General features: G+C 40.7%; 1 protein-coding gene across 3 annotated transcripts in view; it reads left to right on the forward strand.

Annotated features, from left to right (window-relative positions):
• Positions 1-2,441: 2,441 nt before the first annotated feature.
• Positions 2,442-18,639, forward strand: part of LOC306925559 (uncharacterized protein) — a 31,689-nt gene continuing 15,491 nt past the window's right edge. For 2 of the 3 annotated variants that reach the window (XM_079504462.1, XM_079504464.1), the window contains exons 1-5: positions 2,442-2,743; positions 6,640-6,765; positions 6,868-6,948; positions 11,819-11,926; positions 17,344-18,471. In XM_079504462.1, the coding sequence (XP_079360588.1) occupies positions 2,692-2,743; positions 6,640-6,765; positions 6,868-6,948; positions 11,819-11,926; positions 17,344-18,471 (1,495 nt within the window). In that variant the 5' untranslated portion in view covers positions 2,442-2,691. The remainder of the gene's footprint in view (positions 2,744-6,639; positions 6,766-6,867; positions 6,949-11,818; positions 11,927-17,343; positions 18,472-18,639) is intronic. The other variant, XM_079504463.1, reaches the window with a different exon arrangement.

Raw genomic sequence — 18,639 nt, forward strand, 5'->3', positions numbered from 1 at the left:
ACCAGGCTTTTCTCTTCGCAGATGTGTGGGACCAAGGCTAGACCACACCAACTAGACCTTTATTGATCCCTACCCGTGGGAGAAATGTAGTTGTCGGTGCACTACATCAGTAAAGAGACACAGGACATATAGGCCTACAGAAAAAGGAGATAAGCCTTCAGCTATGGGTAGGGGGGAAATAATATAAATAAACTAATAATAATAATAATAAAGCTTTATTTATATAGCACCAATTCGAAACAAAGTTACAAAGTGCTCCACAGAGAATAAATAAAAAACAATACACACCATAAATAGAAAGTCAAACAAGCAATATGCAGAAATACAGTAGGGTATAATGGGTTAAAACTTTGAGGTCATAAAGATTGCAAAAGCAATGCAATATCCTACATGCAGGCCGGGTGGCTCCTGTCAGGACTCAGCAGGGAGTGTTGGGCGGGAGGAGTAGGACGAAGGCTTTACGTCCCCCCGGTGGGGGCCCCTTACTGGCAGGTGAGTCAGTACAACAGCAGTGATAACACACGTGTGTGGGGAGGAATTAATTGGCTTAACAGCTACAATTGTACAAGAGCAAAAACACCAAATTGTAACGAATTAAACTTTATTTTAATCAATCTGACTATGGTATAATATAGCTACAATATAACAAGCTGCAGGATAGAGGTGTCAATTCCATTGCATTTAAACCATGGTGTCGGGTAGTACACCGGTTGACAATTAGCCTACTGTTGAATTACCCTGACCATGCAGGTGTGTAGGCTACATAATGTGTCCAAATAATGATATCTAGTAAGATATATAATTATAATAGAATGATGCCTACATTGCATTGTATTGCTTATGTGATGCTTAAAATAAATTGACAAGAGAGGCCTTTATGTGAAAATCGTCCCATCATGTCCAATGCACTGTAGTGTTGGATTAAATCTAGGTTGAATACGTTGCATGATGAAGTGCTCCCTCTTGTGGTATGAAGGTTAATGTGAGCTCTGGTGAAATGGTAGACAAAATGAAATAAATATACATAAGGCCTACAAGAAATATGATTGTTATTGTAATTATGTAAACGTAAAAGCATCTATAGGCCCTACAGTTTTCAGTTAATTACATGTAATAATTAACACCCCAGTCAGATAGATAGAAACTATCTTTTAAATATTTTAAGTAGATTTTATCATAATATGTCAGTGCTTTTTTGTTTGCTTGAACAGTAGGCTATATAGATCTTTGGACACACATGCTGACCCGCGCTCTGTTCTCTCTTCTAATGCTAAATGTGTTTGTGTAGCCTAGTGTCATGAGTAGATTTCAAACAAGGCATTCTTGGATTTATCCTCTTAGCATTGATTGATTGATTGATTGAAAAATATATTAACAGTTTGCAGAATTACAGTACATTTCAAGCACAAACTCAATACAAAGGCTGTTAACTGTGAGTGGACGACCCAATTAAGCATTACACTTGTTTCCAATAGGGTCCACCATGTTCAATTCATCAAAAACATTTAGAGACGTACAAATAGACACTTCTATATAGACAAAGGACAGAACAGGAATTCATCATAAAGGAGGTAAAAAGGGAAAAGAAACATATACAGTGAGGGGAAAAAAAGGGTGGGCGGTGGGGGGGATTCATGTTCAGCTCCGTTCATTTGTTTGTTTTCCTTGGAGGAGCTGCGTTGGGTCCCCAAGTCGGCTCCGTGGCCGTACCTTGAGTTGGCTGTGTGGCCGTGACCGTCTCTTGTGTTGTCCTTGTGTTGGGTCCCCAAGTCGGCTCAGTGGCCGTACCTTGAGTTGGCTGTGTGGCCGTGACCGACACTTGTGTTGTCCTTGCGTTGGGGTCCCCAAGTCGGCTCAGTGGCCGACTGGCCGTACCTTGAGTTGGCTGTGTGGCCGTGACCGACTCTTGTGTTGTCCTTGCGTTGGGTCCCCAAGTCGGCTCAGTGGCCATACCTTGAGTTGGCTGTGTGGCCGCGACCGTCTCTTGTGTTGTCCTTGCGTCCGTGTTTGAGGGATTCCGATTTTACAGGGGCCAGTTTAGAATTGCAGCCGTCCGTAGGTTCCCTTTGAGAGCGGTTTTGAAGGAGTCAAGGGATTCGCATGTCTTAATGACTGTTGGTAGGGCGTTCCACATTTTGGTGGCATAGGAGCGAAAATAATTTAGTCCCTTGTTTGTGCCGAATCTGGGTTGTAGGCCTACATGGTTCGTTGCACTCCCTCTGGTGTTGTGGGTGTGGACTTCGTTAACATTAAGGAAGTATCTAGACAGGTACATACCTTTTATTATACTGTACTTCCCTGTGCTTGTCCATGCAAACTGTTTATAATTTACTCAGTCAATCAATCAATCAATCAATGAATCAATCAATCGATAAAAAAAAAATACTTTTAAAGCTTTTATTTTGAAAGTTACGAGTACGACCGGAAGTGTTGTACGATTTTTGTTTAGCTTGCCTTTAATGGGCGGTCGCCGGTCGGTCGTGAGAGAGCGACAACCACACGGAGATATAACCCGTACTGGGATTGGGATCATAGCCACTAGGACTAGTTAACGGCAAAATAATTTATATAACAAACGGAGAGCCCGTTCGTTAAAACCTAGCGATATCAGTTGGAATTGTGGAGGAACAAAACACCGCCCCAACGTTGTCTTAACAGCGTCTGGTCTGAAGAAAAGAATTGGCAGCAAAAATGCAGGCCGCCATGTTCCAACCAGTGAGCGAATTACAGAGAATGGCCATGGGTATGTTTATATAATTGCATGTACGCTGACATTAAAAAAAATTACGACTCTATATGATGTACTTTATAATCAGTAGTACAGCGGTGTCGCTCCTCCAAAATAACCGATCTACAAGCTACCAACGACGCGCTGATTACTACGCGTTTTAGCTTGCAGAGCTGTTCTTTTTGGGGCAAACGACACCCCGCGCGAGTAGGCTATAACAAGCCTTTATGTTGTCTCTGGTTTTACTACATTCACCTTTTATAAGACTGGGTTGACTTGAAAATCTATTTAACATGACATGCTGGTAGAGCTATTATTCAGGGGACGGCCTAACGTTGTGGATGATGCACTAAATGGAGTTTGACAAAGATGGAGTCCGGCAAAAAGGAGCAGGAAGGATGTAGGAATGAGAACCTACTGCTAGCAGTGTTGCCAGATTGTGTGAGAAATAAGCAACCAGGTATATGAAAACAAGCCCAAAAGTAGCGACTATTTGAAAATAGCCGATCTACAAGCTTGAGCGTGTAGATTTGCTATTTAAAAAAAGATGGGATGGGGGGTGACAAACGTCACGTGGGATATGTTTGAAACATTTTAACAGCACAAATCGGTATGGGCGTCCCTGGCACAATATATTTAGATGTAGTGTCCCTGGATAAATAGTAATGTGGGTCAGTGGGGATGATGGGGATCCTTGACATGGAAATGAGAGAATCACCGGTTTAAAAAACATTAGGAAACTACTTAAAACTAGCCCAAGGAACTACAGAATAATAAGCCCAAAGTCGCTTATAATAAGCAGACATGGTACACACAAAAAGTGTCACACATGTGTTAATTTAGATGGTGTGTTATTTTTGTCGATATTACCTGATAAGATGCCAGTGAAAGCAACACACAATAACAGTTAACACACCGGTATGCTGTTTACATAACATGTAAAGGCATGCCTGTATTGTATTTGTGTGATGAGTGTGCGCTCTACACACACACACACACACACACACACACACACACACACACACTCTACACACACACACACACACACACACACACACACGCTCTACACACACACATACATGCATACATACATACATGCATACATACATACATAATACGCTTGGACTAAAGGTATGCCATCTGGTGGCTAATGAACCAAACAAAATCTCAGAAGTTGAAGCAGTTTTTAAGGACCCACTTTTAGGCCAGTGCAACAGAGCATGCTTTTGCCTTTTTTAAACCTTACCCATTTTAACCAAATACATTACATACACATACATAGTCCCCAGTGAATAGGCATGTTGCCTTTCACTGGTAACCCTACTTTGGATTTTAAATATATGAAGGTATCGTAGGCTGGGATTTTACAAAAAAGCCCCCCTTTTACATACATACATACATAAGCTTGGATTTTATAAGGTATGCCATCTGGTGGCCAATAAACACTAATCTCAGAATGTTTTAGCAGTTTTTAAGGACTCATTTTTAGGCCAGTGCAATAGAGCATGCTTTTGCCTTTTTTAAACCTCACCCATTTTAATCCAATACATACACACACATATAAAGAATCTCCCCCCCCCCACACACACACGGGTAGCAGACTGATCGTGGCAGCATTCAAAGTTGTGGCACTGCAAGTGTACTCACCCAATGATGGATTGCTGGGACTTGGAGTCAGATATTGTCCTCCAGTTTCATGTCCATTTGAAAGTTCTGGTGGAAAACGTCTTTAGCAAAATATCTGCACTTTTCCACAAGCTTCACACAGACAACATTCTCTGCCCACGACTGGCCAGAAATCATTGCTGGACAAATGGAACAAATACAAACTTCCTTTTGGGAGCACATATACATACAGGTTTTGTGTTCCCCATGTGCTCCCCAAAGGATGATATCATGATTTCACTCGCCCAATTATTGTTTTTCTTTCTCACATGCATTGGGTAACTAACTGACATTAGGTAATGGAGAATACTAAAATACTTGCTATAATGTTTGCAGCTTGTTTGTTAAAGGCATAGTATGCAACTTTGCCCTGTGTACATAACAAAACAATGTTTTTTCTTTTAACAATCATTTCCATCTATACCAGCAGAGGGCAGTTTTTTCTTTATTTTGGTGATTTCACTGTTTGTTTTGGTAGACAGGGATGTTTTTGTCCAACCAAAACAAACAGTGAAAAATACATTGAGAGGGCAGTGTATCTTGCGGGTAAACACCACAGTGTCTGATAACTGCTGGCATAGAAGGAAATGATGGATGATCATTTAACGTTTCTTTTATGTAAACAACATAAAGTTACAAACTATACTTTTTTAACTACATAGAATCTGCAGCTATAATGGATAAGTCAGTCATAAGCAATGATTTCATTTAATCAATGATTTCATTTTTCATTCATTCATTCATTCATTCATTCATTCATTAATATCTTAAAGAAATGCTATACCCACTTTAAACCTTATCTTTAAGGTCCTCTCTAATGCTCATAAGATGGCGCCATTTGTTCTACTCACTCACGCCACTTTGTTCTACTCATTGGTTGAGACAGTTCGGAAACCTGCCCATCAATGATGGAGATTCCAAGTGAATTAGAAACTACAGCCTTTCTCTTCCTTTGAAAGTTAGTACCCTGAAATAGAAGTCATTGTTCTAGCATCAATTACATATATTGCTTAAATATGTGAATTGTAACTTTGTATGGCTTTAATTGACCTATTTTTAATACAATCTCCATGTAATAGAAATGATTGTGGTGGCATTAAACATGTGCAAATACCATTGCCTTGGAGAGGGACATGTTTATTGTACAACCAATGGAAATTTAATTTAGTGCAGATGACCTAGACAACTGAATGCCCGCCCTAGTTTTCTTTATTACTTATAAATATATTTGCTTAACCTAAGACAGGAAGTTGAGTTTAAACTCAAAATTAAAATGATACGATATGCCCACACAATCCAGATCTTGCAAATAGAACTGTAAGGTGTGCCCACAAGATCAGGATTTCTTGGGCACAATTTTGTGATTTGGCTTGTGAAGTGATTAACCATTCTACTTCACTGTACACCGGGAAACTCCTATACATGCCAGCCCCTCCTATACACAGGTTTAATGTTTGTCTTTAGTTCAATGTTTGTTTTGTAAACGCCATTGACAACGAATGTATTAAATAAATATAATGTAATAAAATAAATTTACATCATAATGTTCCTCATTACGTCATATTGTCTCTTTATTGTTAATGGCGTTTACGTTTGTGTTGGCACCGTTTGTTTTATATCACCATTACATCACCTAATCAACATGAGTTAGACTTTATTATATTAGCGCCCCTCACTTCACATGTGTGTGATTTCTTTCAGGATTAGTCATTTTTCAAAAATACAATAACATTTTTAATGGCCTGTCCGGTTTTACTGTCAACTGACTGTCAATTCATTTCTACAAGCTTAATGCTTAAATCAGTGACTTAAATCAGTGACTCAAATACGATAATTAAATGAGAGTCACAGTTGGGAATTGGGTGTGGTATGCAGAAAAGTCAAAACAGGAGCTACTTGAATTCGGTGGACTGCTTTTAGCCACACTTTCATCCTGGCATTGAAAGTGGTTCCAGTTCCCAGACAGCTGCTCTAGCTTCTGCAGCCACTGACCCCTGAGGAGAGATTCAAGGTCGAATTGAAGCTAGCTTTCTAATAAGGTCACCAATAGGCTTCGGTGTCCCCGGCAGTGCCAGTGCATATAACAACTTGGGTGAAAACGTGATGAGAAGAAAGTTGACATAATGACTGCATGGCACTTGACCGACAATCCAGTGGAATATACTTTGTCTATAAAATAAGTCTAACACATACTCATGCTATTTTATAAAAATCTTCCCCTTGCATTTTTGCTTCATCCCCGACAGTGACCGCGAGAGAGACGGGAAAGCCGGGAGTGGGGAATCTGGGGATGCAGCCACGGGCCATGCCTGAACCCGGGCCAGCTGTGGGAAGGAACACAGTCCCAAACATGTGGCATGCACTCTTACCAGGTGAGCCATGCTAATGTTTACTTAATATGTTATGAACAATTACCGAAAATGTTCAATCACCAATGCGCTGTAATCGTATAATCGTTATAATCTGTCCCGCAGGCAGTCGGCTGGCTCACACTCTTTCAGCCAAGGAGCCTCTCTCACTTCCCTCTTTACTGAGAGAAGTAATTGCAAATATGGGTAAAGTTATAGGCCTACTGCTAAATCTGCAAAGATGAAATATATATACAGTTTTACAATTTTACCCAGATACCCCTATATGATTTTAGTCATTTACACCCATATACTAGAAAGGCAGGTTGACGGGACAGTGAGTATTATATATTTATTCACACAATAATACAATCGGATGACAAAACTTAATGGTTTAAAAAAAAAACTTTAATAATTTGGGACTACAACAATAAGGCCATAGAAAAACATTCCCATTATACAGTACGACTGGGGACACATAGCTTGTAGTTCTGTAAATTGAACTTGACCCCGTCACACAAGATAGTCAATTGCACCACCACCCCCACCCCCCCACGGATGCTTCTCTGCAGTGTAAAGATGTTCACATGGGGAAAAGTGGACAAAGAACGTCTGTGGAAATTGATCATCATTAATTCTACCCCGGGACAGCTACTACATTTTAACGGGTCTGCAGTGTGAAGACGACTTTGGTCCCCTTTCTTTTAAATGCATATATTTCTGCAATGCATTTTGAATTAACCCCATTTTGTACAGTCTTCATAGTGTCCAGTAATATCTGTATTAACTTGTATATTTAACATTCCCTTTGCCTCTCATATTGACAAATTTGCATGGAGTCATTCTGCAGTCACTGGTGTAGCAACTGGCGGGGCCTCCCCCTGCAGGTTTTTGACACAGGCTGGGTACCTCTACCTCCTGTAGTCTCCCCCCCAGCCTCCCCCACCCATCCATACGCACACATGCACACTCTACACTACTGTCAACTACTTTTCCATGACGACACACAGTTTGCACACACCGCCTGCATTGACATTAGAGTAAAACACTGATTTATTTGACAATTTGAACTTGAGGCCAATTTGATGCAGGGTTGAATACACCAGAACATAACACTGTTGATTCATTGCATGTTTGAAAACCTGTAATCAACATGTATGTCTGATTCCTTGTATTACAAATTGCATTTTAACTGATTTCTGTCTTGAGAGGTTATTGTGCCATTTGGGGGTATATCTTCTGTTTTAACATGCTTGAATATGGTCATTGCATCGCGAAATGATGAATTTGCAATGATTGTGTAGGGCTGGCCTCAACTATTCACATTTGGATATCCGTTTGTGGGGTAGGCATTAAAATATTTATATAATAATATGCTATATGCGCTAAATAATGATATGGTTTATGCGCAAAATGTAGTCTATCAATGAAGGCAAATATATATTTTCTATGTGCATTCCGGCACAAAATATATTTTTTAAATTGGGTACATAACATCCGTCAATCAAAAATGTGCGCTTCAGTTCACCTTGGGAGTTGAAGGAATGAAGACAAAATCCAGAAGATCTCAGCTGTGTGGCACTTCCAATTTACCAATAAAGGCAAGACAAAGACGAGACGCAATTTGAAACTTGAAAAAGTCACCTGAATGCTGTAAGTAGACCTATTGTTTGTCAATGTAAACAGTCCACCTAGACCTATGCTAGCTAGGTAAACTTCGTTAACTTTGTTATTCCAGCTAACGTAACGTCAACATTAACGAACATCATATGGCAGTGATTTGCATCAGTTTGCATAAGCTTGCATTAGAAATGTTGAGTAGCTTAGCCTAATATTTATTAACTTGAACTTTTTGTTGTTGTTATAGGTTAGGTATTGTCACATTAACATCCTCAACCAGCCCCCAAATTACACAGCAGAGCCTACAGCTCCATGCAGAGATAATATATGCCACTGTAGAGAGCATAACTATGGATATAAGGCCTGGTAATCAGGCATCAACATCCTTTCTTCATTACTGGACCAGTGATTCAAGCAACTCATTCCTCGATTGAGGATGTACCTCATATTGAGGTTAGACTCATTTTATATTTTAATTATTCAATTTATATAAAGTTACATCATATTTACCATTATTATGGCACACACTTCCTGCATGACATTTTCAGATTTAATTAATAAAATGGCATTTCATTTTTAGGTTGTCCTTAAAATCTACAGACAATTCGGGAGGTGGAAGAAGAGCCAGCAAGCCATAATTAAACCAAGAACTCCATAAATGGAACGTGACGAAGACGGTGTAAAGAAAGGGATGGAGCAATACAATTCCAGCAAATGGCGACCACTACCAGAAACCGGAGTTTGCAGCCAAACTACCTTTGGCGCCACTTCCAACCTCGTCAGAGAACATTTTATCAGAGACTGGCTACGTCATGAACAAGACCACCCGTTTTCAGAGAATGTAGGTTTAGTTCATTGAAGCTTGTAGCCTCTTGTTTATTTTATTTTTATTTTTGTATGTCCTTACTTTGTTGTATAGCTGTACTGGTTGCTGATTGCTTTACTTATTATTAGGGTAGAGGTTACAACCAGTAAGGTGCATAGGGCGTAGGTCATGTGATGTTGGACACAGAAGAGTGCGTGGTTAACCCTCTCTTGAGGCCTATATCATTTTGCATGCCTGGGTTTGCCAGAGCTTTGCGTGGGTGCTTGCTTGTTGGACTGGCAGTCATTTGGAGGTGGCATGTGAAGTAGAATTGACACAGCATACTTCTACTAACTAATGCATTATGCTCTTAGGACGAAAGCTAGCAGTGATGAGATTTAGAATTTTCATACCTGTTACGGATTATTCTCCAGGGGCTTTGTTTGTAACACTTTCTGTTGAGCACGTCATTGTTTGTATATACACCCAACTAAACTGTACTGAGTGGACGGCAACAGACGATGAAGGGCTACCAAGGGCTGGCTGGAGATGCTGTATGAGAAGGTGAGGTTTAACCACAATCTTCATCTCCTTGTCCAACACCATTGTTGCTTGCTCTGTCATATCACAACTGCGTGGGCCTGATCTGAGAAAACAATTGACGTGATATGAGCCTAATATGCATTGAATTAATGTATAGAGTAGAGTGAATTAAGCCTGCGTGTTTGTTCTATCTCTTAACAGATTGTTGTATTCCTATAGCCCACTGGCCTATAAGGCCATTCATTTATTGTCCGTTCTTTTTTTTAAACTAAATACCCTTTACTGCAGTGCCCATACCAGTGTGCTGGTTCGGAGTGGGCTGGGTCTGGGGAACCACTGATCCGATGGACTTTACACTCTACTGCACTACCATGGGTCATCGCCAATACACCCCCCAAGTGTGAAGTCGATCGGATGAGCAGTTCATGAGATACATGTGTCCACTCGGAGCAGGCCAGGCCAGTTCTGGAGAACGGCTGATCCGATGGACTTTACACTCCACACTGCACTCCCGTGTGTCCACAGCAATTCACCCACCAAGTGTGAAGTCAATCGGATGAGCGGTTCGGGACATATGCGTGCCCGCTACGAGTGGCCTTGGCCAGTTATGGAAAACCGCTCATCTGATGGATTTAACCGTCAAATCGACGTTGCACTTCCTTGGGTCCTCAGTCAATCGGATGAGCGGTTCTGGAGATTTGGTTCTGAAGTACAGACAGAAAGACAGACAGACACAAATTCCTGGAATTTATAGATAGATAATTGTATTTCTGATTTCTGCGTGCTTTGTCAGGAAAATGTCTTGGAGCATTACACTGTTAGGCTTACTGTTATTATCTTATTAAAAGTATTGTAACAGACATATGTGTGTTTTGTATCTTTGACACTTGTTAGGCTGTAAAACATTACAGATTTGGGCCTTGTGCTGTGATACAATTTATTTGTGAGTTACCCGTTGATTCCATCCCTATTTATATTTATCAAAAGCATTTGAATTCTGACATTACTTAAGTTTACATGTTGTGTAAGCTCATATTGTACACACATTTGGATGCGAGTCCCTGATAAGTCACATTATACTCATCCACCATGCACCACTGCAACACAAGTTCTAACTTGCCTCGTGGCCAAACTCATCCAAGTGGAGTTTATTAGCCAACATACAGCTGATCAGATTTGTTCAAGGGTTTTGGCTTGTCTCCTTGCTAGCGTTTTACAGTATTTGGTGGTGGTGAAGTCATGTGCACATGATGACCCGCATGGATATTTTAGCTCATCATTGTAGTGAAAATGTGGCAAAGCTGCAGTTAATGAATCCAGCTTTGAAACTCAACCCCCTCAGTATCATACCTAAACTCAAGCCTGTGATTTCAAGAGTGGATGAAGATGTCCACCTTGGTGAACTTATCCAAGCTCCCCATAAACGTACGACGACACTTGCATCACCAGTATTATACATTTAAATGTATATTTAACTGTAAAAGAGCATTCCAAATAGTTTGTTTCCCATGCTAGACATTTACAATGTACATTCATAGGCCAATATTGTACAACCGTAGTCAATAAAGCATGTACAACAAACAACTTCCTCCACTCGTGATGTCATGATTCTTGAATTCCATTCTGCTACCTACAGTATGTACTATGTAGCCACCTTTTCAGAAACTTGAATCTTAAAGGGCCACTTCACCCCTTTTGCAACCAATGATGTTTAGAACACAAGACACACTTTCCTGGGGTTTTTATGTGTAATATGATTTTTTTAAAAATATATTTTAGTCATGACCAAAAACCCTTTCATGAAAATGTGGTCTCACTTCCTTCCTGGACTACAAAGTCACACCTCCATGCAGCCTCCCTCCTCTCCACAAGGAGGGGAAGTGCACTAAAGCATTTTGGGCATTGTAGGAATTCAGCAATCCAGTCAAACACACAGACTTCATTATTACTATTAACATTGAGTGACTGCAGTTTCTTCCAGCAGGGAAATGTCCCTTTAATTAATTTCCATATAATTGTATATAAAAGTGAACCGATATTGTCTAGGAGTTTGTCATCTTAATTCATCCTAAAGTCCTCTTGTTTTCTGTTTCAATTCTTTCATTGCAGACCAGTCTGTCGCTGTGGAGTCCAGAATGCAGGTGAACATGAACCCTCCAGATCCAGCCAGGGTCGTTACCATTGGGCACGAGGGGCCAGTATACCACCAGGATATCAGTAAGTTTCATCATGATTTTATTTCTCAGGACCAAGCTGCATAGTTCCACTATAGACTAGAACCAGTGTTGAGTGTTAACTTGTTTTCTTACTTGCACATTCAGGTAAGTGAACTGGAAATGCTTGGAATCAGATTAGTCTACTCTAGATCATTGTACATGTGTTTCATATTCTTATTAGAGAAATAATGCTCCAATTTTAAACATGGCTGTCTGTGCTTTATAATTGATTTATAGCCCTTGTCATCTTAAACCTGCTGCATCATCACGCTGGTTTCAGTTGTATTGCACCACCAAGCGTCTAACATTTGTTTAAAGGACCACTTCACCACTTTTCAACCTATCTTCATATAATAGGTACTCACTAATAATCATGATAAAACGGCACGATTTTTTTCTACTCAGTCTGTGTCTCATAGGAGGGCTGTGGGCAGTTTAGAAACCGTCTTCCAGTGACATCAGCATTAGGCAGATTATTTTTTAAACGAGATGTTTTTACAAAAATGTTTAGATTTTCATTATCGTGAGAACGATGGCTTCCATTTTCGCAACTTTTCAGGACTGGAAAGCCTGCAGTTTTTATTAGCTTGTATTCCCCATCGATGATGTCACTGGAAGACGGTTTCTGAACTGCCCACAGCCCTCCTATGAGACACAGACCGAGTAGAAAAAAATTGCACCATTTTTTTCAAGATTATTAGTGAGGACCTATTATATGAAGATAGGTTGAAAGGTGGTGAAGTGGTCCTTTAACTATTTGCCTTAATTGTGGGAGTTAATGGGGTAGGCTTAGGCTTGTGCATATGCATATGTGCAAACATGTTTATAAGGGCATGTGCTACCCTGTCAAATAGGGCTGTCAATCCATTAAAATATTCAATCGCGATTAATCGCTTGATTGTCCATAGTTAATTGCTATTAATCGCAACCTAATTGCAGATTTATTTTATCCGTTCTAAATATACGGTACCTTAAATCAGTGGTTTTCAATCCTTTTCATATCCATTATCCATCCTTTTCAGGTCCATTATTTACGGACCACTATTTAGCCTTGCAGACCCAAAGTAAAGAATATGTCCACATTTCCATGCTGTATTGATGTTGGTACCATATATAGGAGAGGGAACAGACAAATGTTGATCAAAATAACAATTTTTCTACATTCTATAATTGTGTAGACTTCTTGTAAATTAACTTAAGTAATGCAGATGTTTAACAATAATTCAACTCTTGGGAGTGTAAAATGGAACGAAATGGACCCATAAGGGTCCACTTGGTTTAATTTTACACTCATGAGTTAAAGATCTATAAGGGCCCATTTGGTTACCAACTCCATTTAGCTGGGGACCACCTGGAACCCCCTCAAGGACCACTGGTTCAGAACCACTGCCTTAAACAGATAGTTTTCAAGTTTTTAATACTCTTATCAACATATGGGAGTAGACGAATGCCTGCTTTATGAAAATGCATGTTTATTATTATTGTTTGAACAATGAGAAATACTGTCCAGAATAAACTCTGCGCACACACACACACACAGACACACACACACACTCCCAGACTCCTTTCTCTCTGCCGTTCTCTTTTGTTGTTTGTTCATTTTGTAAAGCGACCTTGGGTTCATGAAAGGCGCTATATAATTCCAGGCTATTATAATCTTGGTTTCTATTCAGATATTATCCAATGCATCCAGTCTAAGGCCAGCCTACTCAAACTATATCCGGTATTTCCATACCCACACAAACACACATGCAAACAGAGAATCGTTTCCGTATCCTCTGTAGACCGGATATGCAACGATAGGTTGCAATGCTATGTTGATTACAATAGGTTTAGCTATAACTAGGACGACTAGTACATTGCAACTGTCGTTTGGATTTTAATCTGATGAACACTGAAAGCCAAAGTATTGACAAACTAGCCTGGTTTCCAGCCTGAGTCGCTGCGTTTCATGAATTGGTTTTGTTCTTACTTCGAGGTGACAACGGATTCACGGAGTGCTGCGAATCAAGCTGGAAACCAGGCTATTTCCAAACAGCACTGCTGCTGTTTTGTTTATATATCAGAACGGGCTATTGTGGTAAAAACAAACAAAACAAAAACCTAGCTTGTATCACCCCTTATCCCTAAACCTATTTGCCATTTTTTTTACTATTTTGAAAAACATTTTAAAATTGTTCAATTAGCCGATCAACAAACACATTGTGAGCTTGTAGATCTGCTATTTCAACTGTTTAAAAAGGTTTTCAAAATAGTAAAAAAAAATGGCAAATAAGATTAGGGATAAGGGGTAAGGGTTGGCAAAAGATATAGCCCCAAATCTCTTAACCAAAAATAGCAGATCTACATTGTGAGCTATTTTTGGCTAATGTTACCTCCCAGTATATGGATGCTGAAGTGGTTAATAAAAGTGGCATTCTAAGAGTTTAAACATATTTTGATTATTGTGATAACATCGTTAATTGCAATTATCTTTCCTATAATAATCGTGACATGACATTTTCATATAGTCCCATACCTATTATGCAGTTCTGTGAAAGTGGGAAGTATAATGGAGACGGAACAGAGATATTTGCTAATTGTTGGAGAATAATTATTTATTGCTTTGGTGTTTTTTACAAAGGGGGATTCCTTTCACTTGATTCACGGAATGAGTCGAGGCCCACGGCACCTCAGATTTTTGGTGCGCGACACGGCCGTTCAACAAACTTATGAAATTATGAATACATATAGCCAGCGGATAGGGAGGGGGGAGGTGGGCTCACTCCTCGCTGCCTGTAGAGAGAGGCAGCCAGTCTGAGACGAGTCCCACAGGTGCATTTACATTGGCTCTGGGTATAGTATTAATGCAGGAATGTCCCGAATTTCCCGAACAAAAGAGACGTGAAACTGTTTCCAAGGGAGGGAGCGTCTACTCTCCGCCCAAAAACAAGCACTCCATTTCCCACATGAACTGTAACATATAGGCTGCAATGCGCTTTCAAATATAGCCCTATGTTGCGCTGATCAGAGCAATGGTCATTGCATGTGTGGCCATTTGAAGTGTTAAACAGATAAACAGAACACTCACAACACTGCTGTAGTGCCAAGTTTGGTGCTGATCAGAGCATCAGTGTACCTGTGGCCCCTCCTTGGGGCCGGTGTGACTATGCTCATACCAAAAAGTGTTTGTGCCAAATTTGGTCTGGCTATTATCATGGCAAAGTCAGCTGTGTTTAATAAATAAATAAATATACTTTAGAAATAGCTCTCCCCCACATGATCGGATCGGTGATCGGTATCAGCTGGTCCTGCTTCAGGTGATCGGTGATCGGCCCCCATAACCCTGATCGGGGCATCCCGAGTTAGAACTAGTCCATACCCGTGCAGGGATATGATGTTGATATGTACAAAGTATGTGTAGAGTGGTGTGTACATGCTGCAACGGGAGCGGGAGCCCGCGGGACCCAGCGTAAATGTTGGCAGCACGGGCGGTATTAAAATACCTGCAGGCGGGCACGGGCGGTCAACATAAAACCAGCGGCCCCCCGCGAATCCCACATCCTCCCGCAATTAACCAGATACAGACTAGAGCTTATATACACTTTAGCAAAATATGAATGTCTTGAGGAGAACATATAATTTCGCTACTGCACTGGACATTCACCGTGGAGTCTCACTCCAACAGACATCTTCATTCTTCAGGCACCCTCCCAAAGCGGCCGCACCTGTCAATCATTAGTAATCACTCTGTGAGAAGTGTGTGTTTTACCGACTGAGGAGTTTATTTTCCCCACGACGGACATTCTCGCTTCTAAACCCCTTTAGAAGCCACACACACACACACACACACACACACACACACTTGTTTATGCTAGTCCATCATATCCGATGATGACTTCTACTTCTTCTTCTGGTGAGTTTTGAGGTGACTGAAGTCCAATGCGAGAGCCACATGGTCTATTGCAGTGGGCATATGAAGTCAGTGTTTGTGGCCTTGGCTGCAGTGAACAACTTTCTCTTCTGGACTGTGTTTTTCTTCCTCTTCAAAGCGCTGAAGGCCTCCATAAAGGATGTTCTGACACACACACACACACACACACACACACACACACACACACACACACACACACACACACACACACAGCTTGGTGTTTCAGAACGGCCATAAGCCTAAGGCTGAAAATTGGCGATCTACAAGCTCACAGGCTTTAGAGCTAGGGATCGAGTGTTAGAGTGAATGAATGTGGTGTGTTGGGCAGCTGAGGTTTGTAGATATGTGGGAAGAACACCATAACTTGTCTTCTCAGACATATCCCAACCCTTGTCACCACTGCAAATTATACTGGGCTCCTTTCATTATTTTTCATCATCAGCTGCTGCTGATTACTATGACAGTAGAGAATTTTAGTTCTTCCTGGACCACTTTAGACTGTAGCTCTTAGCCACACCGTATCATATTGAAACACTGTTCTACATAAAGAACCATATTTCCTTTCTAGGTGAAGAGTTATCATCATCATTTTTCGACCACGGTCGAGATCATGGATTTCACCATGCCAATTGTAAAATCCATAATCTTTTCAAATAGCTGATAATGTGTGTGGGCGCCACTACTACACACATTGGAAAGATTTATACAACCAAGTATTAACCCATTTAGGCCTGACGTTGAAATAAAAATAAAAAAAAGTCTAAATCCTGACAGTTTTATTAAAAACCCATGTTTCTATGTCAGTTGACATATTCATGTCAAGGAACCCCAAATATATATGACATTGGCCGCCAACCCCCATCTGAAAATATGTTGTTCCAGGGACCCTCTCAGTAGCAAATATTTGAGTTAAAAACTTGCTCTGAAAGAACATATATTCAAAGATTTCAGGCACATTTTCATGATTTTTCAAAAATAGCAGACCTACAAGCTCGTAGGAGCTTAAATTATAACAATGTTTAAAACGCCAAAAGGGGTTCCCGCCCAGAATGGGTTAAAGAAGGTCTTTCCCCCTCCGTGAGGTGGGTTATCCGGCGCCAGATACCATCCTGGAATTTATATCCTCACCTTATTGTTCGTGTTGCAAGCACTAGACTAGTTGCTTCCAGAGCTAACGAACCTTCTCTGTCCGACTGAAACAGGTGGTACTGGCTTACAGTTTACCAGTAGCAGGAGCAGGATCTGCCTGACCTGACCTGAAGAGTTGTGGTCATTGCTTTAACCCATTTTGGGTGGGAACCCCTTTTGGTGTTTTAAACATTGTTATAATTTAGCTATTGAAAAATAATCAGATAAAAATGTGGCGCAAACCTTTGAATATATATTCTTTCAAAGTGAATGTTTTTAACACACGGGTCTAAATGGGTTAAGCTACAATTTAAAACTTTTTCTTCCAACAAAAAATATTTTACATGTTAGAATGATCTCTTATTCTTCTGTTTCAGATGCCCCGTCTGCCCCGGCTCAAATGAAAGGAAAACATCTCTCCTTTGACCATTGTGGTGGAACCTTCAACACAATGCCTACTACCATTACCACTACCCCTACCCCTACCCCTACCAAAAAACGCCAGAGAACCACAAAGGTTCATACTGGAGAGAAGCCTTACTGCTGTGATCAGTGTCTTAAAAGGTTCGCCAGAAGGACCGAGCTCAAAATACACCAGAGAGTCCACACTGGGGAGAGGCCTTACTGTTGTGGGGAGTGTGGGAAACGCTTCACCCAAATGTCCAGTCTGAAAACACACCAGATAACTCACACAGGAGAGAAACCTTTCTACTGTGATCTGTGTGGAAAGAGTTTTAGTCACTCAGGATCATTAAAAAACCATAAGCTCATGCATACTGGAGAAAAACCCTATAGCTGTGAACAATGTGGGAAGAGATTTACTCAGTATGGCCATTTAAGGTCTCATGAGCTCATGCATTCTGAAGTGAGGCCCTTCAACTGTGAGGACTGTGATAAGACATTCGCTACAGTGTCTCATCTCAAAAGACACCGGATAATTCACAATAGAGAGAAACCTTTCTACTGTGAACTATGTGGAAAGAGTTTCAATGACTCCACAAACTTCAAAAAGCATATACGCAGAATGCATACTGTGAAGCCTTACTGCTGTGAGCAGTGTGGGAAGAGATTTGCTGAGTTTGGAGATTTAAAGACTCATGAGTTCAACCATAGTGGAGTGAAGCCGTTTGGCTGTGACCAGTGTGACAAAAACTTCACCACAGTGTCGCATCTGAAGAGACACCAGAGAATTCATAATGGCGAGAAACCGTTCAAATGTGAACTGTGTGGAAAGAAATTTCATGACTCTTCAAACTTCTGCAAGCATAAGCGCATGCATACTGGAGTGAAGCCTTACACTTGTGACCAGTGTGGGACAAGCTTCACCACAAGGTTTATACTCAAATCACATCAGAGAACTCACACTGGAGAAAAGCCTTTCTGTTGTGACCAGTGTGGGAAATGCTTCCACCAAAAGAACAGTCTGAAATCCCATCAGAAAAGGAATCCTTTCTGCAGCGCCATTTCTATCAAACAGGAGGACCCTGAAGATGACATGGACCTCAGTAAGTTCCTCTTGTTTTTATCTTTCACTCGGGTCCAAGCTGCTAAAAGGTCTGCCATGGACTTCAGTAGCACCAGGGTTCAGTGACAACTTGTTTTGTTACCCAGCCACCTAAGTGGAATGCATGGTTTAATTTCCCATACTTTAATTTGCCTTATTAATCTATTTA

This window comes from Electrona antarctica (assembly GCF_951216825.1).
Source record: "Electrona antarctica genome assembly, chromosome: 6".
Lineage (NCBI taxonomy): Eukaryota > Metazoa > Chordata > Actinopteri > Myctophiformes > Myctophidae > Electrona > Electrona antarctica.